The sequence below is a fragment of the Ochlerotatus camptorhynchus genome, unplaced genomic scaffold (assembly GCF_037179485.1).
Source record: "Ochlerotatus camptorhynchus isolate MF236.1 unplaced genomic scaffold, CSIRO-AGI_Acam_v1.1 ptg000077l, whole genome shotgun sequence".
Taxonomy (NCBI): Eukaryota; Metazoa; Arthropoda; class Insecta; order Diptera; family Culicidae; genus Ochlerotatus; species Ochlerotatus camptorhynchus.
The window spans coordinates 7,911,689-7,927,122 of record NW_027040567.1 but is presented as its reverse complement, the minus strand read 5'-3'; the positions used below and the strand labels follow the sequence as shown (position 1 = coordinate 7,927,122).

Below are 15,434 nucleotides of genomic sequence, written 5' to 3'. Positions count from 1 at the left end.
AACAGCGCACACTAATGCACAATTGAAACTGAAGGAGTGTGAGCAAGAGAAAAACAGATTACTGGGAAAACAAACCAACCGTTCATCCCTGTGTGCTGGATAGAGAAAGACGATTCAATGTCAAAAAGGTCTATACCACAATAATAAAAACAACCTCAGTTGTTGATGCTTTCCTCATTTTTGATTAATTCTAGATCAACATTTAAAAGGGTGCTATCTGCATTGATCGATACTCTTCATCGACTTCCTCTTTCGTTAATAACTCAGCTGCAAAACTTTTCCCTGTTCTATTTGACGTTTTGGACGTCAGTAATAACCTGAGTACTGCGGACTCAGCCGATTTAATTTTTCAAGTGAGCTAGAAAACACCTTGAAAATCTTCTGAAGATTCAAATTGTTTTGCTGAAACAGCTCACAAAATTGTATATACATGCTGTCAAATGAACTCTTGGCTCCTCCTCCTCTGCTCCAGAAATAACGTATGGGAGTGCACCTGCCCACAAAGCTCACATGACTCTAATAAAGTTTGATTACATTCTTGTTTCAGTAACCCAGTTTTAGCATTATTAATATCAAATAAAAACACTTTTTCGAGCATCACGCTCGATGATTTACATTATCCGCCTACTAAGGTTGATGTTTCGACAGTTTCATAATTATAATTCTTAATTTGTTTTCAGTAGGTGGCAACATCTTTACTTGTGATTCAAACAGTAACTACCTACCCAACTAACATTTTCTGCTTTGTAAGCCAACTTTTGCAGCGTTGTGCTGTAAAGTAGCTGAGGCTACCCCTGAGGTAAAAGCTTGAGGCTGTATAAATGAAATGAGTAAAGCATTTACGTTGTGAAAAATGTTAGTTGGGTTCTGCAAAACCAACTACTCTTGCTGAATAACAGTGTCATCAAAAGTGTTTTTTCAACAACTAAACAACCTGTACTCAGCTAATCAACTAACGCATTTTTACAGTCAGCTAGGCTTATTTTTAGACGTGTGCAGTTTTACAGCTTCTACTCTGCTCCTTTACAAAGGTGAAGTAACTAGTCGAGAAAAGTGATTCATGTGCACTATTATAAAGCATCTACTCAGCGATTTTGTTGTAGAAGGGCATGTTGTTTTTTTTTTATATCAGTTCAAAGTGTTGGCGTAGCACAGTTTGTTAGTGTCAAAGATTGCCAATGCGGTCGTCTCGAGTTCGATTCCAGATTTCCGGTGCAGGGTAAATAATTTGGTGGTGTTGCTTGTAACTAATTTGGATTAATTTGATTTACAGCAAAATATAAACTCAATAAATTCCTTGATTAAAAAATATCGTAGACAATATTTAACCCGGCTTCAAGACAAAACTGTGTAATAATTATTGGAAAATTGTTGGGAAAAGGTTGAATAAGCGCCTTTCAAGTCCACACACAACTAAACAGCAGGAACACAGCTGTATATAAGCGTTAATGGATATGCAATAAGAGCTTGTCCCAACCGTCCCAACAGCCGTAAGTAGCTGACTAAGTTCGCCAGATTTGCTTGTATAGAGGTTGAATAAAGGTTTCTTCATATCGTATAACATTTGAATACAGCTGGCTGTAGGCTGTATAAATGGAATGAGTAAAGCGTTTACTTTGCGAAAATTGTTAGTTGGGTACATGACTTCTAAGCTCTTTTGAATGTTTGGCTCCCGTTTGATAGTTTGACTCGACTCCCAGATGACAAGCATTTTGAGTTAGTTCACACTACTCAGGCAACAACCAAATTATGTGGTAAAATTAGCGCAAAATATGTTTGTAGAGCAATGGTTATAGACAGTCGATTAAGAGAATCGATCAAAGCAGACCATTTAAAATATTTATTGAGAATTATGTGGTAATTATTGATACAAAAAGATCTTTGCATCTACGGAAAAAGTGTGTTTGAATGCATTTTTTTTTTTGCATTTTTAGAATTAAAATTATCAAAATATATCCCGGTACTTTCATTCCTTCGGTGTTGAACCAGCTTCGAATGGATTTTGGAATTCTTCGTCTCTGTGCGTTGAAATTGAATCACAATGTTTACTATTCAATTAATAACTAAGACGATACAACACTTTCGGTTTTCTTTCAACGCTCTATTTTGATTGACGACGAGGGTTCATTCCTCATCAGGTCTGAGAGTCTGGAGATGTTAAGTTTCTTATTTTTATTGCTTCTCGTCGCTTAAGTGATGGAATTCACTATTCATTTGAGCCAGCTTGCATAAAATCAACATATTTAGGTATTTATCCGTGATTCTCAAAGCACATGGAATGCAAATAACATCCATCGTCTTCGAGGGATTCAACTTCAGAAATGCAGTTAAATGATTCAGCTGAAACTTGGACATTCGGAAACTTCAGACACTTGGATGATATCCATCGCTCTTCCTTGACGTCTACAGTGTCCAGTGCAAGCAGCATTTTGAAATAACGCTCGAAAATTTTACAAACACCTTGAAAATACTTAAATATGTTTTCAAGTGGTGTGTTAATTCGAACGTGTTCATTGTAACGCTTAAACGCATGCTTGTGGGACACATTTTCGTTACCGGAGGTCACCCGTTTCAAACACGCTTCGTGTTTTATTTTGCCGCACGCCCATCCGGTAGTCCAATGTACACTCGATATCTGATTTTCGTCGAATGTATAATCTTCACAAGTTTCCTCCTGTCTTTCAATCTTGATGCGTGTATCAATAAATAATTACTTGTTTGGTAAGTTGACAGCTGGCAGTTCAGCGTATACGTAAAATGCGCACGGTTGCTCTGAATTAGTTCACCCGTTGGCTGTCATAATTGAAAGAGGCGCTGTTTCAGTGATACGAAGTTTCCTACGAAATGAGCTCTCTATTATAATTCAAGATCAACAATTGAAAAGGCCTTAACTTCATTTTGTAAACAAACCTTGTAAGGCCATTTTCCCACGAACCAAAGTCCGCCAACGCAAACCAACAACACGAACAGGTGGGGGAAATTCTCCTCTACCCGATTGTGTTTAAGGTGATTCCTTGTAGAGTCCACAAACGGCCGCCACGTAGGCTATACATGCACTTCCACTTCGAATATTCAACTGCACAAATCTCGGAAATTAATGCCCCATTTCACCTGAAATTGCTACTTCATGTATACTGCAGTAAAGTAAACGTGAAGCAACAGTTTCAATGTGGTACGTTTTGAGGAAGCTGATATTTGTGCACTTGAAGTTTCGAAGTGATGACGAGAATAAGGATCTAACAGCGAAACACCTTAAGGTTTTCGTATGTAGGTTTCGGTTTGCGATAAAATGGCCTTACAAGGTTTGTTAACAAAATTGAGTTGAGGCCTTTTCAATTGTTGGTCTTGAATTATTTCTCTAAGGTTAAGCACAACCTTTCTCATTCGCAATAGAATTAATTATTTTATGGCATACTTGCGACCGTCGACTTGTTGATTCGGAACCGTTTTGGAAATTGCACCTGATGATCGCTGCTGATTCCCTTGAAGGTGTGGTGACTGATCCGTCGATATTTCTTTCAGCTGTATCTGCTGTGTACAACCGTTTCACACTCGCCTGGCTAGGGCCAATGCATTAATTATGTCACACTATATCGAGCAAAAAATTACCCCTTCCCCCCTATCGTGACGTTTTTCCTATACCTAATGCATTGCTTGTCACAAAATCTTAGACCCCCCGCCTCCCCCTTAGAGCGTGACATAATATATGGATCAACCCCTACTACCTGAGACCCCGTTGGCGGATTATTAGATTTGACCTGACACTGTCCACGATCTCCTTGAGGACCAGTAGGCACTGAGGCAAAAGAACGTAAGAATTACATAAGAACAACTTATGAATTTAGCCCCAAGAAATCGGTATGAATTTAATTAATTTGCCAGATGAAAAATAAGGTTGACAAAAAAATAATTATCGACTGGAACCGAACCATGGACGTTGAGGTTACCGGCCCCGTGTGTTGACCACTCATCTTTCAACGCTTGGGAAAATGAAACGCCACTGAGAGCTAGCCGGGAGTTGGTCAAATTATTTGGCTAAGCTCGCTTCTTTGCGATCCATTCGTCACACATCCCATGCCGGATGACCAGATCAGTAACCGCATGACGAAGCACACACTGATAGCTTGCTTGCTCGGCTGGATGCACAACGACTCATCATCCTCAAAATTATGACTTGTACGCGCCGTTATCAATGTTTTCCTTTTCCCCTCCGAATTCCCTCATTAATCACCCACGTTGCCGCGATCGTACCATATGCTTCTGCTGTCATAATTTTGAAGCAGTGTGCAACTTCAAAAGAAACGGAAAGCTGATTAAAACACATATGCTATTAATTGACGAAGACGACGGTGACGAGGGTGACGGTAAGGACCACTTGAGGAAACTTCCAACTGCAACAACATGCATGTACTAATCCAACAAGTCGCGTCCTCGTGGTTGATCCTCGCGAGGCTTTGTTTCTGCACACCAGTCGCGAATGAGCTTTTGCTCCGGATGGATCGATCTGTCTTGGAGAAATCCGCTCGATTGTCGTACGATAAAATAGATCGGTGGGGGTTTAAATTGCCAGCCAATTTGATCACATCAAAAACGAATCAGTCACAGTTTGTTGAGCATCAGGCGGGAAGTGGCTGATGAATGATCGTGTGATATAAACGTGCAGAAACGGTGACCAATGAGCGAATAGTTACCAGTTCACTGATCTTTTCGGTTGCAGCTGGTAAAAGTTCATTCCTGAAATTAACAGTGTTGTAGTGTAAGTAAACTAGTGAAGGCTTTTACGAAGGAGGGTTGAAGTCGGATGACCGCGATTTCCGATCGAGATTTGATTGATAACGAATGCCAAAGGAAGTGAAGTTGAAGTGTGCCCGAGACCGTCGTCATCGATCGAAATATTATTTCCAGAAGTTGCTCCCCGAATCGAGCTGCTATTTGGGAGTATTTGTTTGTCTTACATTATTACAAAGCAAATGTTATCAACATGTGCCGGTAGCCGGTTCGGGGAAGATTGCACTATCGAAAAGAAATTCTGATGAGCATTCGTAATGCGAATGACATAATTCAGTTGTTTTGCACACTTGACACTTGGCCAGGAGATAATGCAACATTCGGTTTCGGTTTGATTGTCGCATTGAAAGGCAGGCACAAATTTTGTTACTAACCTAGGGTAAAAGGAAAACAACCGTTCGCGCGAAGTGAAAAGAAAATTGCGTTGGTTATCACATCAAGCAGAGAAGATTTGGTTTTTTTTTTGGGGCCAAGCCACGTGGTGGTAAATGTCAAATATCAAACACATCAACACGATGCTGTATAAAATTGATTCTATATTTTTTATCAATTTATACAGCGGGCGCAATACCGGATCTGGAATATTAGTCAGAAAGATACAGTTGCACATGTGTGCACATCAGATTCACAGTCACCATGTGTGCCAATATTTTACCGGAAAAAAACCATATAAGTAATAGATCAATTCTGTCAATTAACGCCATGTATCAAACAAGCCAATGTTTGTTTCCGTTGCAGTGGAAAATTACATTCAGCAGCTGGTTAACAGTAACGATTGCGCAAATTACAAATAACAAACAACGGAGCCTCCCTTAGCTCAGTAGATATAGGCACAGCTACAAAGCAAACTCATGCTGGAGGTGGCTGGGTTCGATTCCCGGTCTGGTCTAGTAATTTTTCGATTGTACATGCCACACAATTATACTAATGCAAAAACATGGAACAGGTATCGAAAGGTTTCAATTAATAACTGTGGAAGTGCATCTTAGAACACTAGTTGGGAGCACGCAATAAGCTAATATGCGATAAGCAATAAGCTTGAAATGTAAAGAAGAAGAAGATGAGTTTCAGATTGATGAACGCCTTCGAGAGGGAATCCTCCGTATCATCGTCAACCGGTACACTTCTCAGAGTTTTAGGGATTGATTCCACCTTCTAATCCATTGCCAAACGTACTAGGAACAGCGTATAAAGAAACTTTCTCCGGTGTTGAAGAACAGTGCGAGATTCCGGAAGCCTTTTAACCTCAGTTCCGACAAGGTCGTCAACCTCGACTAGTTTCAACAGATGTTCAACGACGACCTTGTCGGAACTCTCGGCTGCCTTTGTCTGCTTCATCTAATCTTCTGTTCTTGGCACTCTCGCGTGGTTTCTTCGCAGACTGCCTACTAAGTTTTCTACTGTCGGCTATTCTGTTTCATGCTTTTGATCAATAAGGGTTGATGCATATATTATGTCACGCTCTAAGGGGGGAGGAGGGTGTTTAAGTTTTTGTGACAAGCAATGCATTAGGTATAGGAAAAATGTCACGATATGGGGGAGGGGGTAATTTTTTGCTCGATTTAGCGTGACATAATTAATGCATGGGCCCTAAACAAGGAAAGCTTTTCTTGAAGACCGTTCTCGTCTAAAGTTCAAAGTCGAAAGAAATTCCACTGGCAGCACTCAGTGCTGGGTTGGATGACTCATTCGATAATTTATCGCCGTATTTGGTCTGGAGGCTAGCAGATTTTCCCAGCAGAAACACAACTCGGCTTAAATTCTAGAAGGGTGCAGAGTAACCAAATCACACATCTTGATGTAGTGAGAGCACTTCTCGTGACTGTTTTTAACTTTACTCAGAAAATGCAATAAGTCAAATAAATCCGTTATTGTTGAAATAAATGCTATCATTTTTGAATTAAATATGGCAGATCTTTAATAAATATTTTGGATTTCAATCCGAATAGGACCTGAGTTCGAAATGGTGGCCATCAAACAGCGAATACCAATGCAATTTGGCTAGCTGCGGAATGAGTTCGACGTTTAGAAGCTTAAATTTTGGAATTCAAGATGGTGGTCGCACTTTCAGAACGGCGACTTCCGAACAGCAAATATGTATCTGAACCCATTCAAAAAGTTGATAATCGATGTCTGCCACTATTTTGACATCCACCATACACTAGAAATACTCAGAGGGAGAGATGGACGGAGAAAGCAATATCCAATTCGGTAGCAAAGATTTGTACCCAAATTATCTTGCAACTCTTGCTAGAAGCTAGCATTTCACATGACTTACGTTTGATTCGATTTATGTGCAAAATAAAGATTGATTGCATCAAAATATTTGCACATTTCTTGGTGCCATTAATTAACCAACTTTGATCAATTAATCAATGGAGTTAGAATATTGCTTTTTTATTTTAAAGTCTAGTTTAAGTTGAGAAGCACACGAACATAATATATTATAGGTGATTGAATTTTTGTTCGATTGCAATACTCTCAAATTTAATCTACTAACGGGTGTTCAATAGTCAATGAATATTGGAGAAAGGGCCTTGGTCAGCCGTACGACGCAACTTAGTCGCGATGCTCTCACGAGAGCGCTGGACGGCACTGAAATCATTCTCATTTTTTATTGAGCACCCGTTAAGAATAAGAAATCGTCGGAAACATTCTAATGGGAATGTTCGTTTGGCTCAGATTTTGTCAGTTCTGAGTTTGGCTCAAAACATTATCTTCACCCATCTCTCTCTCTGAGTATTTCTAGTGGACACGCATTGGAGATAGCCATTAGACTGATGCAAAAAATGAAATTTTCGCTCCACAGTGCTCAAACGGTTTCTAATCGGGTCCTGATTAGCCTCCGAAAGTCCTCCTCATTTGATAAGAAACTGACTTGGCACAAACCATTTGAAGTTTGTATGGCAATTACTATGGGAAAACCAAACTTTTTGTTCATTGTCTTCTAGTCTTTTTTTTCATATTGTACTGTTAACAAATTCTATTGCTATTCTTACGGGAATTTTTATCAGCTACAACTTTGCAGAAAATCGGTTTTCAGCCAAATGTCAAAATAAATAGTTATTAATTGTGTAAGAGATTGATAAGCTTATTGCAAGATTAAGCACCTGTATTGTGGGCAACACTGTATTCTGCAGTGTGACATAGTAGCCATGATTTTTGTTCTCTATTTTACGCGCCATAAAAACCAATGTTGCCTGCTGAACAGTTGATTTAGCATAATCATAAGACATCAGTGACTTGAATCATTAATAATTTTTGTTATTTATATTTGATCGAAAAGTGGTCTTGAACAAAGTTGTAGCTGAGAAAATTTTCAGCTATCATTTTCTGAAGTAAAGTGAACTGGTGAATTTTGAGATATAAACTTCAAATGATTTGTGCCAAGTCAGGTTCTTACTAAAGGAGTTCAAATTTTGGGAGGATAATCAGGACCCAATTTGGAACCGTTTGAGCACTGTGGAGCGAAAAATTTAAAATTTTGCATCAGTGTTATAGCCATACACTGAATGAAAACATCCGCAATACTTCAACTGATTATTGTATTGCTCGAGCCCTTTAACAATATGCTGTCGAATTTCGAATGATTTCCTTATGGTTGAATTCGTCATCAACTGATGAGCATTTATGTGACTGTCCTCCAAATAAAGGATAATATTTATTTGAAAATTGGCTGCCAAACGTACAGGGCTCAGAGGACAACAATTTAAGGATAGGATGATCTGCAAATGTTTTAGATTACATTACTAATTCGATTGTTTACATTTTCATATTGAATAGCCATGAACAGTCCTTTATTATGGAAACAAAACATACTTGTTGGTAGAGGAAACTTCCTTCACCACGAAAAACACAATCTACGATTTCCACACTTTACCAATGTTTGTACCACCTCTGATAGCGATGGCTATGTTTCCACCTCGCTTGTCTGCTCAGAGTATCAAATGACGTTCGATAGAATTATTTACATCATCGTTTTGAATGATTTGTGTCAAGAGGTTGAACCGATACCAAATGCATTTTAATTTAAGATGACTATCTTCCTGCAGAAAGCATTACGCATTCCAACTGAAGGCCCTATCCCTTCTCATAATAATGTTCATCCTGTATTCGGGAGGAAAGCTGCTCTGATTTCAAAACAACCGTCATCCGGTTGCAGCTATCATTCGAAAATGTGATTTCGATGTTTCGAATTGAACCCAAGTAGCAATTTAACTGCCTTTTGGCTTCCACTATGATTTATTGTGGTTTTATAACGGCAAAAGCAATCTTTTTAGTTTAAATATAGCATTTAAAAGTGAAAAACATTCCTGATTAGTAATTCAGCTTTATGCTGTTTTAAAAACCTTTTAAAACATGACGAGAAAATCAGAAAGTTTCTGGTTTTAAAAATGAATTTGATGCATCACTCTATCCCTTTATAAAACTGTTCAGTAAATCAATTGGTATGTGTTTTATTGATGTCACGACAAAATACTTCATAAAGGTGTTTTATCATTATAAAAGCAAATATGAAACCGTTCGGTTTCAAACGGGATCTAAAAGCATATATTGATGCGTTTTGGTGTCAATGAAGTGTATCATAAAACCTCCCACTGTTTACAAATAAAACTAAAAAGATGAATTCGCCTAGAGGCAGAGAAAAACATAATCAAATGAGTCGCAAGGAAATGCCAAAGGATAATCGAGTAATAATTCTAGCAATGCTGTCGACGGAAGAGAAAAGGAATCCAATTCCAGAACTTTCTGGGAGGGCAGCTCCGACAAAATCGGTCAACAACAACAAAGCAGCCGACTGAGAGGAGCGAAGTGAATGCGGTTTACGAAGCACTTGCACTGGAAGCCGTCAAATTAGACGCTTAAATTTGATGGAAATACACGGCATATTGTCAATGGCAGTCTTCTTCAGAAATAACGTTGCGATGATGATCCGAGTAGCATCAGTGCCAAACTGGAACTGCGGAAAACTGCTGACAGGAAACTTCAGAAGCTGTCCGTCAGCTAGAAATTGGCTGCCTTCCGAACCATAGCAACGATTTCATTCGGCGAAAAGGTTAACTGTTCCAAAAATTTCAAGCAAACGCCCATAAACTTCATCGCATCACCCTGAAGAAGGAAAACTTTTCGGGAACAATTGAGCTTCCACTTGTTCCAAGTTGCGTAGATACTCTTCCTGAGTAACTGCTTCCAATAGATGAATTGCCCTTATCAAGGATGTTACGCAACTTGTTGATCCAACGCTGGAGTAGAACATCGTTGCAATGATCGCACAACAAAACTATCGAAAGATAAACAAATTTTGACGTTTAACTTTTTCCAGGCAACTTTATCACCATTAATGCCGTCATAAAACTAAACGGAATAAGATCTAGCAAAATGGCTTTATATAAAATCAATTGAGTCTACAAATTATTTTCATAAAAGCCGCATTAAAATGTTTTGCATTTCTTAGCGATTTCATGAAAGCAAAATAGCTTTTTCACAAATTGCTTATGGAAAATTAATGTTTATGCTATCGCCATATTGTTATTATTGCATTTGCTTTTTTACAATCTTCGGTCTTCAAGATGTTTTCCTTTATAATAACTTTATTTTCATCAATTCATCAATGAGCAATAATAGAGATTACGAAAATTATCAAATTGTCTCGACTGGGAGCAATGATTAACATAACATATAACAATATTTTTTTTCCTAAATTAAACATAATTAGTCAAATCAAATGAAGGCGGACTTACTTTTTTCGATCTTCCGTAGCACATTTCACATTAGATTTAATCTGTCACCTAAAAATAGACCACAATATGAGTTTCGATCATTTTAGCAATTCTTTCAGTTTAATTATGAGGAAATTTATGAGGATTTTTGACAGATTCATTTTTGAACAATGAATTTGGCAAGATCGGACGATATTTATGTAGCCCTTTTTATCTTGATTGATGCTTTATTTTTAGTGCGCTTAGCAAGCGTCAAAGGCAAATGGCACAAGTATTGATGCCAAATGGCTTTTATTGTACTTTTAATATGGATTTCAAATGGTTCTCAATGCATTCGTCATATAACCTTTTTGCAGCGAGTCATTCTTGAAATGTCTCGATAGTACACTCTTTAGAACCTTCTTCAGGGTGGGCCAACTAGATAGATTCTAGTCTTAATGAGGTTTTGGTGGATGTAATAAAGGCAAAGCTCTCTTGACCAGAGATTTATGAATGTTGTTTTATATAAGCCTTGTAGTACTTCATAAAACGTAAAATGTTACTTGGGAATGGTCTGAGGTTTCATTCGAACAGAGAATGGTGGTTTGGTACAGTGTAGGTGGGCAGCAGAGATTCCAGATATTTTTTTTTTGAAAGTCTTCGATGAAAAGTTGAAATATCTGGGAATTTTCAAAAATGTCTGCAAAATCGTTTTTGACCAAACATGAACTGATATTTACAAGTAAAACTAGTAGATGCAACACCCCGTTCACACCACAGCCTATTTTAAACCATTAACACCCAGTGATCTTTTTATAGATTAGAAGCCTCTAACGCCCAGTGATCTATTAATAGATCATTTGCATTTTTCGTTAGCGTCGAGAAGCTCAAAAGTTTTCGATTCTCAAATCACCATCATCAATATCAACCAAGATCAAAATCATCGAAAATCATAGGATTAGAAGATATGTGAAATTATAAAGTTTGGGGTATTCCGAAATTCAAGTCAACATTCCGGATGAAATTAAAATGGTAGATTTAAACCCAAGATGGCTCCCAAATCCAAGATGGCGGACCAAAATCCAATATGGCGGCCCCCAAACAGGGAATATGCATCTAAATCTTTGCAATATGGGTATTCGCGCAATTGGCTCGATGAGTGGAAGTGAAAAATTGAAATCCGCTGCCATTTTGGAAATCAAAAACCCATTCTGCAGATACCCATATTGCATGAGTTTAGATGTATATTCCTATTGGATTTTGGTCCGCCATATTGGATTCCAAAATGGCGGCGGATGTCAATTTTCCACTTCCACTCATCGAACCCATTTCATAGATACCCATATTGCATGGGTTTAGATGAATATTCCTAGTCCGGGGGCTGCCAGATTGGATTTTGGTCCACCATATTGAATTACAAAATGGCGGCGGATGTCAATTTTCCACTTCCACTCATCGAACCCATTTCATAGATACCCATATTGCATGGGTTTAGATGAATATTGCTAGTCCGGGGGCTGCCAGATTGGATTTTGGTCCACCATATTGGATTCCAAAATGGTGGCGGATGTCAATTTTTCATTTCCACTCATCGAGCACATTCCGTAGATACCTATATTGCATGGGTTAAATGCATATTCCTAGTCCAGGGGCCGCCATATTGGATTTTGGTCTGCCATATTGTATCTCAAAATGGCAGCGGATGTCAATTTTCCACTTCCCCTCATCGAGCTCATTCCGTAGATACCCACATTGCATGGGTTTAAATGCATATTCCTAGTCCGGGGGCCGCCATATTGAATTTTGGTCCACCATATTGGATTCCAAAATGGCAGCGGATGTCAATTTTCCGCTTCCCCTCATCGAGCCCATGCCGTAGATACGCATATTGCATAGATTTAGATGCATATTCTTAGTCCGGGGGCCGTTATATTGGATTTTGGTCCACCATATTGGATTCAAAAATGGTGGATGTCAATTTTCCACTTCCACTCATTGAGCCATTGCATGGGTTTAAATGCATATTCCTAGTCCAGGGGCCGCCATATTGGATTTTGTTCCGCCATATTGGATTTTGGTCCGCTATATTGGATTCCAAAATGGCGGCGGGTGTCAATTTTCCACTTCCCCTCATCGAGCTCATTACGTAGATACCCATATTGCATGGGTTTAAAAGCTTATTCTTAGTCCGAGGCCGCCATATTGGATTTTTGTCCGCCATATTGGATTCCAAAATGGCGGCGGATGTCAATTTTTCACTTCCCCTCATCGAGCCCATTGCGTAGATATCCATATTGCATGGGTTTAGATGAATATTCGCTGTCCAAGGCCGCCATATTGGATTTTGGTCCGCCATCTTGAATTCCAACATGGCGGTGGATGTCGGATTTTTACTTTGACTGTAATACCAATTTATTGATTTTCCGTTTGGTTTTTGCTACCGCAAAATCAGATGAGGTTAAAATCAGCCTTGATTTTCTGCTTTGTGATTTTGCTACTCGCAAGATCAGCTAAAGATAAAATCCGCCGTGATTTTCTGTTTGTGATATTGCTGATCTCAAGATCAGCAGTGATTTTCGACCGTTCCTGATTTTGGATTTTCTTGATTTTTACCATCACTGGTCTGAATTTGAAAATTTACTGCTCCCTGAAATTTGAAAAGATCTCAGACTATCATTGGAATTTCTACAAAATTTCCATCTATAAAACTCCCTGAATCCCCCCGAAATTCTCCAAATTCTAGCAGAGCTTCTATGTATTTCCAAGAACTTATACAAAATCCTTGCTTTACTTGGAAATCGCTCAACTTGTACCAAGATCGGTAAACTGCTATAAACTCACTGCGCTTCAAAGAAGCTTCCGGAGGAGAAATCTAAGGTATTTGTGAGGATAGTTGACCACCCACGATTTGTACAATTGCATATGCTATGCTAAATCTAAGGAATATGTTAGTAGAACTACATTTATTTAAAATGAGAATTTAGAAACTGTAAGTTGAATTCTAAGGGAAGGAGAAAATTCAAAACAATTTTAGACGTAAATTCAGTTCTGAGAATAGTTCCATTGAATTTTTTAGGTGAATGACAAATGAATTCAAAGGTTTTAGTCGAGCTAAAATTGTTTTCGTGAGATAATTCATCGGAAATATCGGGAGAATACTAAGAGCGAACTCAATACACTGTCCGAGAGTTCAAAGTTCTTCGAAAAAATCTAAAACGATACCAGCATGCTCAGAAATTATCGTAAACACCCAAGACTTCAGTATGATCATTCTTCTGGAAATATTCAACAACTCAACACGCCACAGGTATGAAGTTCTTCACATTTCCCTGAAGTTGATATAATATGAACTTCCTTGAACATTCACAAATTCCTCGGAAGATATGTTGTGCAATCTTCAACTTGAATTTCCTTGATGATCTACGAACTTTCCTGAAGTTCTGCGAGCTTGCCTTATGTTTTGAAAATTTATCTGATGATCTATCAACATTTCTGAAGTTCTGTGAACCTCTTTGAAATTCTGCAAAGTTTTTCATGATCTACGAAGTTCTGTAAATTTACCTGAAGATATACAAACTTTCTTTGAAGCTTTGCAAATCTCTCTGAACTTATGCGAACTTCCCTGATGTTCTGTCTATGAAATTTCCCGAAGATCTGCAAATTTTTTTTGAAGACATGCATTCCAGGGGAAGTAAGGTTTTGTATTTTTTTCAAAAAATTGACAAACTTTCTCTAAAATTCCATGAACTTCCGTGATCACCAGTGGTGAGAAATCTGTAATATCAAACAAAACTGTAAACAAATATCTCAAAAATGAAGAAAATCGCCCAAATACTTCAACGCATTTTCCTCTGCTTGTAAAGAAACTAGCTAAAGCGCCTCTTCTTCATCCGACGACAAATCCATTGCTCACGATCGGTACGACGCTGCCAAAAAACTGCCGCTCCGGTGTGGGTACCAACGTGAATTTCGCTCCCGCGGTTAACACGATTTATTCGCTACCGCTGCCGCGGCGTAAAAAACGCCACAGGACAACGAATTCGCATCTGACCATATCACCTAGCACCACTGCTAGATTATGCTTTATGCTGAAGTATTTATGCAAAACTGCACCCCAATTCTCAAACGGTTGAAGTAAATAGAATAATAAAACATAGGGTCAGTGAGCCAGTTTTGGTACTATTGCTTTCTTATTATTATTATTGATTTATGATTTGGCCCTAGGGCTAAAATCAAGCCCGGATAAGCTTGTCTTAAAATTAAATAGGGCTTGTTAGAGATGCACTAGGGCCAATAACTGACACACTTACCCTCTCGTGATGCATCATTGCGGAACAGCAGAAAGCGCGTGGAATTTTGAATAAATTACACACTAGACTTACACTTCCTGCGATATTTATGGTTTCAACCGATGTCCATTTACCAACATAAATGAAAAGTTCTCTGGAATATTTCGCTGCCGAGAAACAATGAAATATGATCAATGAATTGAACACAATAGACGACAGCATTGAATTGCAACATTTCCAATCAGTACATGATTTCCACTTCAGAAACATGCATTTTCCACATGGGCACTATTGAATTAAACCCCTCCAATCAACTTTCTAGGCCGCAGGGGAGCTCCTGATAACGGAAATGGGAAAGCTCAACGATGCAATAATATGCTTCAAAGGTACGACACAATCAACAGATTCGCATTTCATCAACTGGGCCCATCATCATTTCGCGGCTGTCACTGAAAGGCATTTACATATGCATGCACTCTTTTAACACTCTTCCGGCAGCCGGCGGCACAAGTGACTAATAGTGTGAGTGATGTTTACGATAACACACCCCTTTACTAACGTTGAATGCAGCTCTTGTAATTGCTAACCTGATATTATGGTCATTGAAATATAAAAAAAAATATGGGCTGACCGACTCTGTTCGACCGCCACTGTAGAA

At 38.6% G+C, this 15,434-nt stretch overlaps 1 protein-coding gene across 1 annotated transcript in view; it reads left to right on the top strand.

The window, feature by feature from the left end:
* The window catches only part of LOC135697724 (proton-associated sugar transporter A-like), a 46,274-nt gene that overhangs the window by 24,390 nt on the left and 6,450 nt on the right, over window positions 1-15,434 (top strand). Inside the window, exon 2 of the mRNA XM_065217520.1 lies at window positions 15,099-15,162. Within this exon, the coding sequence (XP_065073592.1) occupies window positions 15,126-15,162 (37 nt within the window). The 5' untranslated portion in view covers window positions 15,099-15,125. The remainder of the gene's footprint in view (window positions 1-15,098; window positions 15,163-15,434) is intronic.